General features: G+C 37.0%; 1 protein-coding gene across 1 annotated transcript in view; it reads right to left on the bottom strand.

Annotated features, from left to right (window-relative positions):
* The window catches only part of TMEM163 (transmembrane protein 163), a 268,328-nt gene that overhangs the window by 21,350 nt on the left and 232,624 nt on the right, over window positions 1-14,354 (bottom strand). Inside the window, exon 6 of the mRNA XM_043991105.1 lies at window positions 2,677-2,788. Coding sequence (XP_043847040.1) covers window positions 2,677-2,788 — 112 coding nt within the window. The remainder of the gene's footprint in view (window positions 1-2,676; window positions 2,789-14,354) is intronic.

Here is a 14,354-nt window from a genome sequence, read left to right as displayed (position 1 = left end):
TATGTTTACATGTAACTGGAAAATAATAAAATACTTTCATGATTAAAAAAGTTTTTGCTAGCACAGAAAGTATTGTTGTGAATTTGAGTAGATGGGTTTTCTTTTGTTTTTTAGTTATTGGGTTTTTCGTATTCCTTTGCATTATGCTCATGGATTCAATTATTTCTATGCTGGTACCTCCCAAATCTCTCTCCTGAACCCTAGTGTATGTGGCTATACCAATGCCATCTACCTGCTAAGACTTCTTCACTTGGATATGCATAGGCATCTTGAACACAAATCATTATATTTTCTCCAAAGCCCATCCTACCACCAAGTTTTTCTGTCAAGGGAACCATCATCCTTCCTATCACCCTAGTTTACAAGCTGAGAGTTACTTTTGTTACTTACTTTTCCCTCAACCCCATATCTCACCAACTGCCATGTATTATCTCTACAACATTTCTACCATCTTGTCCCCTTCTTGTTCCTCACACAGCCTTCATTCCCATTCAGAACCCCACACCTCTCACCTCAACAGTACTATAATTGTCCTGTTTCCTTTCCCTTCTTCTGTTCTTTTCTTCTAGCTAATCTGGGCAGCTAGATGACTCAATGGATAAAGAGATGGACCTGAAGCCAGAAGACTTGAATTCAAATCCTGACTCAGGCATTTACTTGCTGGGTAGAAAAGTTATTTAAGCTCTCAACCTCAGTTTTCTCACCTGTAAAATGGAGACAATTATAGCATCTACCACCCAGGGTTGTTGTCAAGATAAAAGGAGATAGCATTTATAAAGTGCCTCACAAACCTTAAAGTACAAGAGAAATAGATCTAGTTGGATGGACATCTATCTAGACTTCCCGTCTACAGCTGCCAAAATGGTATACCTAAAGTATGTCTCACTGGGTCATTCCTTTAGTCAAAAAATATTTAGTGACTCCTGTTTGATTCCAAGAAAACAAAATCCTCAGCCTGGCATCTAAAATACATCATAATCTGACTCTCACCTGCATTTCCAATCTCATTTTATTTTACTCCTCTTCATTCATTCTCTACTCCACTCAAAGTCTATTACCTCTTTCCCATATACAACATTACTTGTCCCACTATAAGGCCTTTGCGAGGGTGGTCTCTCCCCACCCCACTCGCACCTCATGGCCTGTACCCTTTCCTTACCTCTCTCTACTTCTTTGAATCCCTGACTTACGTCAATAGCTAAGGTGCCACCTCCCATATTACTTCTTTACCAATTCCTCCAACTACTTTGATTATACCTGAAATTACTTCACATCACTTTACATACATTTTACATTTTCTTATTTGTGTACAAATTGTATCTCTTGCCCCACCACACCCCCACCCCTGTCTAGAAGGTAAGCTCCTTGAGGACCTAGACTGCTTGGTGGTGTGTGTGTGTTGTTTTTTTTAATTTCATAGCCCAAGCACCTTTCACAGTACCATGGACAGAGCAGAGGTTTAATAAAGGCTCAGGGAGTTGAGTCAAGCACAAATAAAATCCAAAAAAGAATCAAATATAAATAGGAAAGAAGAAATCCCACTTTGTCAAACTTCTTCTATACACTTAAAAAGTAGTAATTACTGATGATATTATTAATATAAACTATAATTTTATTAATAGTAATTTACATCTAAATAGTGCTATAAGGTTTTTATAAAGAACTTTCCTCACAATGTTGTGACGTAGGTAATTTAGGGGTTATCATATCCATTTTACAATTAAAGAAACTGGGATTTAAAGAATTTAAATAACCTACCCCAGGAACACATGGCTAGTAAGTAGCAAGACAGGTAGGTGATGTAGTGGAGAGAATACAGGATTTGGGATCAGGAAGACCTGAGTTCAAATCTTGCCTCAGATATTTCCTGTGTGTCCCTGGCGAGTCAACAAAGATATTAAATAAATGCTGACTGAACTTAACCTCTCTCCACCTCATATTTCTCATGTGGAAAATGGGGATAATAATAGCACCAAGGTCCCATGGCTGTTGTGAAGATCAAATAAGGTAACACATACACAATACTTTGCAAATCTTAAAGTGCTTTATACATGCCAGCTATTATTATTATTATCATTATTATTATTAATATGGGCTAGGTTCTTCTGATTCCAAGTTCAGTATTTTTTCACAGTACTAACCCTGTACCCTGTTTTCTGCCCACTCCAAAGATAAAACACATCTGATTTGTCTTCGGTTTTCAGATAAAGAACATGGGATACTCATCCAGCTAAGAAGGATTTATATAAATATCCTTGATGAGTATTGATCTTAATCAGCTAAAGGGGAAAATCCTAACAAGGTTGGGAAGAAAGTATATTTTGGATTCTGGAAAGTGATTTATTTTTTGCTTGGAGCAACACAGGGAAAAGTCAACCACATGTGAAGACCTTTGTGCTTTATTCTTAAAAAGCTTAGGGCCAAGAGACACACTGCTAAGAGAAGGAGCTGAACATTTATAATTCATAAAGAGAATATTAATGCTCTAGAGGCAATGGAGGTATCTTCTTCTTTGGGGGGGGTCATCTAACCAAGTATATCAGAAATAATAAGGGGCCACAAAGCTCTCAGTGGACAAATACAGCCCTTTTATGTTATTTGTATATAAGACGCTCAGCTAGGTCACTGATTTTCTACATTAATACAAAGATCACTAGGTAAGTTGGTCCTACTTACCATCCGTTATCAGAGCCCTGCTTGTCAGAACCTTTCCCAACATAAACTTTAACACAGCCAAGACACTGCATAGGATCCCACTTAAAATGGAAACACTGAACAGGAAATCATCCTGAAAAAGAAAATTGAAGATTTCAGAAGATCATTTGCTATCTATCATAAACCAAATTAGTCTAAAATATCAGTTAAAACAATACTTCTTAGTTATTCAATTCAGTTCAATCAATGCATCTAATGACAATTAAGTGATTACTATGAACCGGCTAGGGGACATACAAAGTTTAGATAAGATAAAGCCTCTAAATTCATGGGGTTTATAGTCTATAGGAAGGTGCTACACAAATAACTATTATAGCAAACAGAGAATTTGTATATAAAAACTCCTAAAGTCCTTATTATATGAGAGCAATGGAGGGGGGAGCCAATAGAGAAAACAAACTTGTGTTTATATTTTTCAGTGCAATTCAACACACACACATGCACATGTTCCCTCCAAAAGAGAAACTGTCTTGATATTTTTCCAAGCTAAGTCACTTAACTTTCTGAGCTTTAGGCAGCTAATGTTAGAAATTACCAATAAATTGTGACTAATCCTTGAAATATTGATGCAAGATTAAAGCTCACTGATTGATGGGTAGTGGGAGCTGTTAGGATAATAAGAGCAAATCAGCCACTTGCTAAACACTGTCCATGGATAAATAATTCACCAAGCAGATAGACCACATGCAGATAATTGAGAATTTGGGTTCCTCAGAGGTACACAACAGCCCCATGGTCACAAAGTGGCTAGACAGCTATATACAACAAGAGGTTAAATATAGATGGAGGTGATAAAACACTTAAATTTCCACTGAATTCACAATGCAGTTGAACTTGGATATAGCCTTTAAGTTCAGTAAAAAAAAAGATCTAAAAATAAAATGTGCTACTGACATTATCTCAACACTTACAATAAAATTTTACCTTATCATGGCAAGCTAATGAGTCACTCTTATGCAATACCAATAACCTTCCCCTGACATTGGGACCCATCTGGAACAAATCAGGCCCCAAAGTCCATGTAAACAACTCGGCATCAGGACTTCCATGTATATTAATTATTGATTCTGTATTTTTTTTTCAAATTGACAAAATAACCAGGAGGTTGACAAACTATCATTGATTGACTGAAATAGGAAACTTTATTATATCTGGAACTATCTGGAACAAAGGAAAGAGATTCTGTAAATATTTTATCAGCAGAAATCACAATTATAATTGAGGAAAGCAAAAGGAGTTCAGAAATGATAAAAGGAAGAAAGAAAAGAAAGAGAAAAGAAAGAAATGATAGGGAGGGACATGGTCAATAGAAAGGAACTTTAAAACTTTCACACTAGTATAGTTTTAAGTCCTCCAAACATCTATTTCTTTTCTTTTTTTTTTTTAGATAATTAATTATTTTTTCAAACATCTATTTCAACAAAGCAGAGGATAGCTTACTATTTGTGATTTTCCACAAAGACATGTGGATAAATAAGAAATGAGACATCTACTCATTTGTCCATCCATTCCTCTCATTCTAATATAGTAATATAAAGGAATAGCATTATGCCACCAAAAGAAGCAATGATAGACACATTTAATAAGCACTTACTATGTGGAAGACAAATACAAATAAAAAGGAAAAACAGACCCTAGCACCAAGGAGCTTACACTATGGGGGAGCAACATCTAGAAGGGAAATAAAAAGCAGGAAAGATTAGAGATAGATTAGAAGAAAACATGGCTGATGTTGGTAGTTCTTCAAATGGAGATTCAGGGCAGGAACTTGCTAATTGGAGGAGGGGGCCACACGAGTAGAGCATTTCCAGCTTGAGAAGGCAGCTGGAAATGGGAAAGTCAAGAGAATCAGGAGGTTAAAAATGAACAACAAATCTGAGTAATTTAGAAACCTTTGAGATGACTTATATAAACTGATACATAGTGAAGAAAGCAGAACCAAACATGTATACACACAATACCTACAATGACATAAAGAAAAACAATATTAAAATATATCAGAATTTAGATGAACATAATGACAAATCTTGATTGCAGAAGACTGATAAAATATTTGCTTTTTTGAGAGAAAGGCAATGGATGGAAGGTGGATAAGGAATGCTGCATACACTTGTCAGACACAATTACTGAGTCATTTTATTTATTTTATCATTTCTCTTTTACAAGGGAAGGCAGACTCATAGGGAGTGGTATTGGGAAGTTATAGTGATGAAAAAAATCAATACAATATTTAAAGGAAAAAAAGACATAATCCCTCAACCCTGAGAGGCTTAATCTGCAGATTGGGGGAAGGGAAAGCAGACAGTAAGTATATGAACCTTCTTGAAAAAAATTAAGAATTAACCTAGAGCAAGGTCAAGATAGAATGAGCACAAGTTAAGTGCTATGGCATTGGAGCCTTCAGGAGCCTTGACCAGTCACTTTATTATTGGTTAAATGCCATCAAGACTCAAAGAGAAAAATATGAATAGTCTTCTGCCATGCTGCATCCCCAAGGAAATATTTACAACTCCTCATTTAGAAAAGCATAGTTTTTATATTTGTGAGAAAATGATGAGACTAAGCCTATGCTTCCAACTCTTTGTCCCCTTTATGGTGTCCCATATTTTGTTGCCTTTTCTAGCCAACATTGGATTGCTGTCTCAGAGGAAAGTACACAGTGACACCATATCTTTCTCTATCATAAATGATAGCTCAGGGACCTTGCATCATCATTACCTGGTCCATGAAAATGAACATACTAAATCAGCTTAGAGATATAAGGAGATGAAAAAAGAGAGCTAAAAACAAAGGAAGAGGGCAGCTAGGTGGTACAGTGGATAAAGCACTGGCCCTGGATTCAGGAGGTCCTGACTTCAAATTTGACTTCAGACACCTGATACTTACTAGCTGTGTGACCCTGGGCAAGTCACTTAACCCTCATTGCCCCACAAAAAAGAGAGAGAGAGAGATAAGGAGATGTAGACATGTTAAATGCATTCTAGTCTGCTCTAAACAGCCATTAGTTTGCTGTAATAGACCCTAACTACTGCTTCTGAGTCACTGGCAAGGTTAGCCCACGGCAAACCACAAGGTGGGAGGTCAAGTCATGGAATTCATTCCTTCTATGAGAACTGTACAAGTTCAAATGCAAAAAGGTTCAAGAAAAATTAAGATTAATGGGTAATAAATCCATTAAAGGTTATTTCATGGATTTAAGGGATGTTTGTTATATACTTGTCATTCTTACAAGCTGACATTATAAATGATATGTGTAGTTCATAATCACTTAGGCATGGAAATGATGGTCATTAAAAATCGGCTTGAGTTCAACAAGAACAAGTCACTTCATTTCTTTTTTATGGATTATTAGACTAATAGGTCAAAGAAATAATCCAGTCATGACTACCTGGATTCCAGCAAGGCTTTTTACCTAGGCTTTCACAATATCCCCATAGAAAATCTGGAGAGAGGTGAGATGAATGATAGTACAATTACCTAAATTCAGACCTGGTTGAACGATTAATTCACTAACTAGCACAATTTGGATCTGCTATCAATTTGATCTCTAGAAGCTTGTATTGAGGCTCGCTTCTTGGTATTGTTCTTTTCAACATTTTTTCCATGAACTTTAGGACAATGATTGCATGTTTATCAAATTATTCAGGTGACATAGAGCAGGAAGGGATAATATAGATAGTATAATGAATCTAGATTAAAAAAATAAAACAACAGGTTAGAATATTGGGTGAGTCAACTAATAAAAACAAAAAGGCAGAATCGATTTGATAAGATAAATTTGACAAGTATAGAAGGAAACAGGAAGGAAGAAAACAAAAATGTATTAACCACCTACTATGCACCTACTGAGAAGTGGGATTATTATCCCCATTTTACTGTTGAAGAAAGTGAGGCTGACAAAGGTTAAATAACTTTCTAGGGTCACATAGCTAACAAGTATCTGAGGCCATATTTGAACTTAGGCCTAGCACTCTACTACACCACCTAGCTGCCTCATTTTATAAATGTAAAGACTTGTACTTTGATTCAAAAATTAAATTGCACAAGAAAAAGATCAGAAAACTGCAACCATGCCACAGTTCCCACAAATCTACTTATAGATTTTTTTGGACAACAAGCTTAAAATAAATCAGCAGTACATTATAAAATCTATAACTTACTTTTTCATAGTAATCCTTTGAGGCAGGTGGTACAAATATTACCTAAATTTTACATGAGGAAACTGAGGTTCAGAGCAGGTAAATGATTTATCCACAGTCATGAAACTAGCATGTGTCAGAGCCAAAATTCAAATCCAGGTTTCCTGAGCCAGTGTCCAAATTGTTTTCCACTACAGCACACTAATGCTAAGTCTAAACCTCAGGGTGGATCATCAATAATCTGAAGCACACCCAAAGGTATGTGTAACATATACCATGATGAGATACTAGTAACCATGACAAAACAGCTAATAGTACTGATTCTTATAGAAGCTATGGATAGTTACCTGGAAAATAGGTAGCTTAACACACATAACAGTATTTTTTAAAGTTTGAAGAGCTGTGCTGAGGAAGCGAGATTAGTTTTATGGTGCTTGACCTAAGCCAGAAGAACTGGAAACCAGTGAGTTACATTACCATAGTTGCATTGTCATAAAATGTAGTGCCTTTTTAATTTCAGCTGAAGCATAATAGATTCTGCTCAAGTCTCTTATTTTAACTCTATGTGTACCTTTCTAATTCAAGTGTGTTCGAATCCATTCTGCTATCCTCTTTTGTTTTATGGGTGAGTTCATCCCATTCCCATTCACAGTTTTGATTGCTAACTGTTAATTTCCCTCCATCCAATTCCCCATATCTATCCTTCTATTTTTAACCCTGACCTCTTCTTAAGATGTCTCCCTTAGTCAATCCACTCTCTTACCCTCCTCCTCTTTTTCTTAGCCTATTTCCCTTCTACTTCCATGTTGGGTAAGATGAGTTTCTGTACTCATCTCTGTGTATGTCTGCTTTTCCCCCATTCTACCCTTTAGTGTATAAATACTTCCTCAAGCACCTCATTTATATGGAATAATTTTCCTCATTCTTCCCAATCAGAATTCAGTTTGTCATGTTTTAGGTCATTGTGGGAGAGGCTTTAAGGAAGCTGAGGCAAGGGTGCCAACTTTTCATTCCACCATCTTAACAACATCTCCCATAAAATGTAGCATTCAGACATGAATACAATATACCAGGCATGCTTCTTACCAATGCAAATTGCAGTGACTTTTGTGGTGACTATATCACACCATTGGCTCATTTTGAGTTCCCAGCCTACTGCAGTAAAGTCCAAATCTTTTTATTTTAATCAACCATTGACTATCTACATTACCCTACATCTTATATTTGTGAAGGTGATTATTTTATTTTATTTTTTAGCAACAAACATTTATTTTATTTTTTCAAGTTACATGTAAGGGTAGTTTTCAATATTCATTTTTTTTTTGTTTTGTTTTGCAGGGCAATTGGGGTTAAGTGACTTGCCCAGGGTCACACAGCTAGTAAGTGTTAAGTGTCTGAGGTCAGACCTGAACTCAGGTCCTCCTGAATCCAGGGCTGGTGCTCTATCCACTGCGCCACCTAGCTGCCCCTTCAATATTCATTTTCATAAGATTTAGAGTTCCAAATTTTTCTCCCTCCATCCCTCCCTTTCCTTCCCCCTCCACAAGATCACAACCAGGTTATATATATACAATCCACAAATGTTCTTTTTATCAGTTCTTTCTACGGGGATGAATAGTAAGCTGAGTCATTAGTTTCTTGGGATTGTCTTGGATCATTGCATTGCTGAGAGTAGTTAAGTCATTCACATTTGCTCATTGAACAATACTGCTGTCACTATGCACAATGTCCTCCCAACTCTGCTCACTTCACTATACATCAATGTTCATTAGTCTTTCCAGGTTTTTCTGGGATCATCCTGTTTGTAATTTCCTATAGCACAAGACCATTCCAGTGAAGGTGATTTTTTTAAACTCAAATTTAGAATTTCAGATATCCCTTAAAAATGAATGCTATTAATGGGGCAGCTAGATGGTGCAGTGGATAAAGCACCAGCCCTGAATTCAGGAGGACCTGAGTTCAAATCCAGCCTCAGACACTTGACACTTGCTAGCTGTGTGACCCTGGGCAAGTCACTTAACTCTCATTGCCCTGCCCCCCAAAATTAATGATATTAGATTTAGTCCAATGTTCTATTCTATTAATATCATTTTGTATCTAACATGTTAGTAATCATTACCATCTTTGTGTTACCTATAAATTTAATATCATGGGGAGTAAAATTTTGGCTCACCATAAGGGAAGACTTCCTCAATATTAAAGCCATCCAAATAAGGAAAAAGATAATGAGCTTCCTGTTTCTAGAGATATTCTATCAAAAGCTGGAAAAAAACACTGTTGAGGATAGCATAGAGGGAATTCAAGCATCAGGTACACAGTGGACCAATAAGATGTCCTCCAACTCTAAGAGTCTATGATCCTGTCATCACTGTCAAAGAAAGAATTCCAGGCTTCTATCATCCTCTACAAAGCATTCTGCTATGTGCTGGGAGAGATCTAAATATAATTAAGATTATAAACTACATGAAATGCCATCACATAACAGTTTACAATCCAGCAGGAATTAACACTTTCATCCATTAGTTACAATGTCATAAAAGAAACCTTGTCAAGTCATAAGGAACCATCTCCACAAACCATGGGATAAAGAACTTTCTGGCCTAGATAATACTCAAATACCTCTCCCTGTGTTATTTCCATCAGGGACTCTTTCTCCCATCAAATGTTGGAGCAATGGTGGGCCTCTCATCGGAAGAGCAAAGGTTGCGTCAATTATGGCACCTGAGCTCCTGAAATCAGAGAACGGCTCTCATCAACTCTCATGGTGCCAAAAGATAACCCATACAGAATCTCCTCAGAGATTTATATCTCTAAAATAACTGGGGACCTTGGCCCTAAGCAAAGTTATGAGAGTATCAAGAATCAGCTTTCCTTGATAGTCATTTTTATGACTTTCCATGTCAGAAAATAAATGTGACAACTTGCTGCTAGGCTCAACTAACACACAGGTGGTCCTATTCACACAGAGATACCAGAATCTATTATTAGCATAGGCATAATGTCAAAGAGACATCTCAAGTCAACCAGTGCAACAAGTTAATAAAGGAAGAATCTACTTCAAACACAACTGAGTATTCAAAGTACATTTATTCAATTGCATTCCACAAATAGTCATTCACCACCTACTATGTGCAAAATACTGTACTGAGCAATGTAGATCCCAAGATGATACACAACTCATGCCTTCAAAACATATACCATCTAGTGTGAGAGAAGCATGGGAAAAACAATAATACACATTAGTAACTGAAAACTACAAGAGAAGGGTCCAGTTAGGGTTTGTGGACGAGTGAAAAAAGGAGAAAGCACCTCCTCTTGGGGGAAATCTAATCATTTACCTTTTCCTAACTCTACACAATTCTTCACATTGAGGGCAGGGAACCTTACTAATTCATGGATTGCTCCAATGACATCATAACTCTTCTCAAACCAACTCTTCAGTGACTCCCTGAGTGAAGAGCAGAATGCCATTTTAAACAGAAACAGGGAAGTTAAGATAATAGGGACATTTAGGACAGCAGGATAAATGGGGGCCGGGGGGGAGATGACTTTGGTTTGGGCTATTTTGAGTCTGAGGTATGGGTGGAAATGTCCAGTAGGCAGTTGATAGTACAAGATGAGAACTCTGTAAATAGGCTAAAGGGATAGAGATCAGAAGCTAGGATTCATTTGTATAAATCTCATATTTGAATAATGCATCATACTCAGAGGGCTCAGAATTGGAAGGGATCTCAAAGATCATCTATTTGAATTCATATCTGAACAATAATGTACTTTATAGCATACCAAATCCAAGTGATCATCCAGCCATCTCTTAAAGATCTCCAGGGAGAAAAAATCCTCAAGTGATCATCCCTCTTTGTGATAATTCTAGCTAGAAATCCTTTTTTCCCTTATATGTGGTCTAGGTTTCCTTCTCTGCAACTTTCATACATTGCTATGATTTCTTTCTTTAGGTACCAATAACAAGACTAATCTCATTTCCATGTGGCAGCCCTTCAAATTTATGAAGACAGTTAACCATGTTTCTCCCTAAGGCTTCTCTTATTTAGGCATAAGAGGCCCAATTCCTTCAAATGATCTTCATGTACCACATGTTAAAGACCTTTCACCTTCCTTGCTACTCTCCTCAACTGATGTCATTTCTAAAATGTGGTAACTAGAGCTGAAAAACACAGGGCAGACTGTGTTAACTTTCTTAGTGGCCATGTGACACCATCGGGTCATATTAAGCTCAAAGCCCACCACAACCTCCAGATCGTTTAAAAATGAACTTATAACTATTTGTACTATACAGTCTCTTGGATTTGTGAAGGCAATTTCTTAAACCAAAATTTAGAATTTCATATTTATCCCTCTAAAAAATAATGTCATATTCAGGATTGTATGTCCCATTGTTGGTTTCTCCATCTTTTGAAGGATGAAATTATCATTACATAAAGTCTAGAATTATTAGCTCCTCTGATTTTGTCAGGCAGAGAGACAGAGAGAGAGAGAGAGAGAGAGAGAGAGAGAGAGAGAGAGAGAGAGAGAGAGAGAATCTTGAACATATGTCTGACTAATTGAAGTTTACCTCAATGCTAAGCATGTGTTCCCACATTCATATGTTTCCTCTGACTGTCACTGTGGTCTGCAGTATAACCTGATGGCAATATCTCTTCTGTTTTGCTTCTGTTGATCCTCATCCAAATGTTTTCCCCATCTTCTCTGCTCCCATCAATGTCACTTTCTCTTGCCCTGGGACCTAGATTTCCTCATAGAAGCATGTTTTTAATGAGCAATTCTCCTTAGCCCTCCAGAGGCATATTACTGTCAGACTATAGACACCAAATCCAATAAATATCTTTGAGGTCAAATTTGCCTTATACGTTGGCATCTCCAGTTGATAATATGGAAAGTAGAGAGACATTCCTTGAGACCCTTTTCCTTCTCTACTAAGAGACAGACCAGCATGAACTTGGTGTAGAGATAATAATTGGCATGACAGAAAGAGAAACCAAGCTAGCTTTTAACACAAGGTCCCCACGATATTTTAGTCTTTCCTATACTTTCCAGAAATGCTGATTTTTGCATCTCTGATGTCGTGTAATTCTCAAAATCAAATGAGCTATCATTATATCTATTTGATTGATGAGGAAAAAAGAGAAATTGAGTGACTTTCTTAAGGCCATTTTTCTAAAAACAAAGTCAGGAGTAGATATCCAGATATCCACTCTGTCGTGATAATTTATCTTTTGACCCAGTGTTTTTCCTTCATCCTAACTGGACTATAAGGTTCCTCAGGAAAAGGATGAACAGTTATTTCAATCATGGTATCTTCTACAATGCATGATATGAATAACTAAAGACAGGGGCACAATAAGTTCTATTCAATAAAATGTGCTACTTGCTTCAAAAGAGAAGAAGCAATGTTTTCTACAGGAAAAGTTGAGAAACTAAACCCTTTCCCATGGAGTAATGTTTGACATTATCAGAAGGAAGAAACAGAATCCATGCCCTTGAAGAGATTATATTCATAAGGCAAAAGGATTAGAGAGACATTGTAAACAAGAACATTGGTCCAATGTGCTCTTGTGGGCCTAAAATTAACAAAGTGCTGGACATTATCAATAAAGAGCTTGACAACAGTACATAAGGCACTATCTTATTCTTATTTTTTAAAAGATGAGCCCAGCTTCTCCAAGATACTATGCACCATTTTGAAGCCAATATCTCAAATAGGCTATAATTAAACCAGAGGTGATGCAGAGAATGGCTACCAGAGTGTTAGCCATAGTATGGAACACATCCTAAAATATTTGATACGCCTTCCTGGAAAAATGAAGACCACATGATCAAGAATTACCAGGTCTTGAATGTAAATATAGTTCTACCAAATTCCGAGATAGGATGAGAAAGCATCCTTTCCAATCTGATCAAAGTAAATTTACCTCAAAAAGTGTATAGTCATACAGGGAATAAGCTTTAGGAATTCATTTGCCCTAAGACAAGGAAGGATTGGCAAGCACAGATGGGTAATGTTCTTTGATAAATTGATTTCTCATCATCACTGCCCTCTATCCCCACAAATGACACTGATTCAGAAAGGGTTTACGAATGACAAAGTCACCAAATGGCCACTAAGAGAAATTAGAATATACCAAATCCATAAAACCACCACACTTGTCACCATATATCCCTTGGGGCCTTTAGAGGAAATAAAGTACTCTGATGGATGGACCTTGTACTTGAGGCAGTTCCTGAGTTGCTATATTAAAAATAATGCAAGTCAAAATACTTGAAAAAGAATTCATTTGAAACAGGGCCCATCAGCCTTACACAGTTGTGATGTAAATAAATTTTGCCCTCATGTCTCCCTCTTCTGTACTCCCTATTCTCTCCTTCTTCCTTATGCCCTACCTCTCTGCCCCACCCCGCCAATGCTCAATGCTCCCAATGCTGCCCAAAACTTTCCAAAATCCAGCCCTCCCCATCTTATTTGTCAAGTCCCTCTTTACATTATTAGTAATCAAAATTTTAGCAAAACAAAATGAAAGGAGCAAATAGCAGCTAATACCTAAGTTACTGGTGGTAGATCATTTAATACAGGTATAATCTCATCCTTTAAAATTATTATTGAATTCTTTTGTCCTTACATAATTTTCATTTCTGAATATATCCTTCATCTCTCCTCTACTCATTAAGCCATCTTTTAAATTAAAGAATAAAAAAGAAAAGGAAAAAGAAGTTTAACAAAACTAAACAACCTGTCAACAAAATTTGATTGTATATGCAATGTTCCACACCCATAGTCCCCCACATCGGCAAAGAAAGGAGGCAGGCACATTTTCTAATCTCTTCTCCAAGTCATTATCATGTAACTGCATTTTAAAAGAGGACTGAGTGTGAAGGAATAACTAATGTAGAGGTGGAATTTGAGACATTTGAGAGATACATCTAAGGCTAACACATCTCAAATCACACTATATAGTGAAATGTTTATCTATCCATGAGAAGTCTGGGATTCTTGGCAGGTTAGTCCAGTGGCTCCCCAAATCTTTTAAATAAATAAGCTCCATCTATTAGTCTAGCATCACGAGGTTTGTCTAGTATCATTTATAGAGGGGTACTTATCAGTCAAACACCTAGAAGCTGAGTGCTGCTCCTACACCATAGGTACTAAAATGACTTAGAGTAAGGCTCTCATTCAACTTTATTCCTCTCCTGCTGTTTGTCCTCAGTGGTGCCTAAGCTGAAAGAAGAAACATTCATGTTTCACTCACTGTGATATTACTCTGCTACTACAGAGAGACCCTACAGAGCAAAGACTTCACAGATACCATAAGCCTTCCTAACCATTGCATGGCAGACTTAGACTTAGATTGAAATGAAATAAAGTGAAGGGGAGGAGAGAAAAGAAGGAAGGAAGGAAAGACAGAGGGAAGGAGGGAAGTAAGGAGGGAGGGAGGGAGGCAAGGAAGGAAGGAAGGAAGGAAGGAGTGAAGGAAGGAAGGAAGGAGG

The sequence above is a fragment of the Dromiciops gliroides genome, chromosome 3 (assembly GCF_019393635.1).
Source record: "Dromiciops gliroides isolate mDroGli1 chromosome 3, mDroGli1.pri, whole genome shotgun sequence".
In the NCBI taxonomy this organism is placed as follows: Eukaryota; Metazoa; Chordata; class Mammalia; order Microbiotheria; family Microbiotheriidae; genus Dromiciops; species Dromiciops gliroides.
This window is presented reverse-complemented; position numbering and strand designations above follow the sequence as displayed.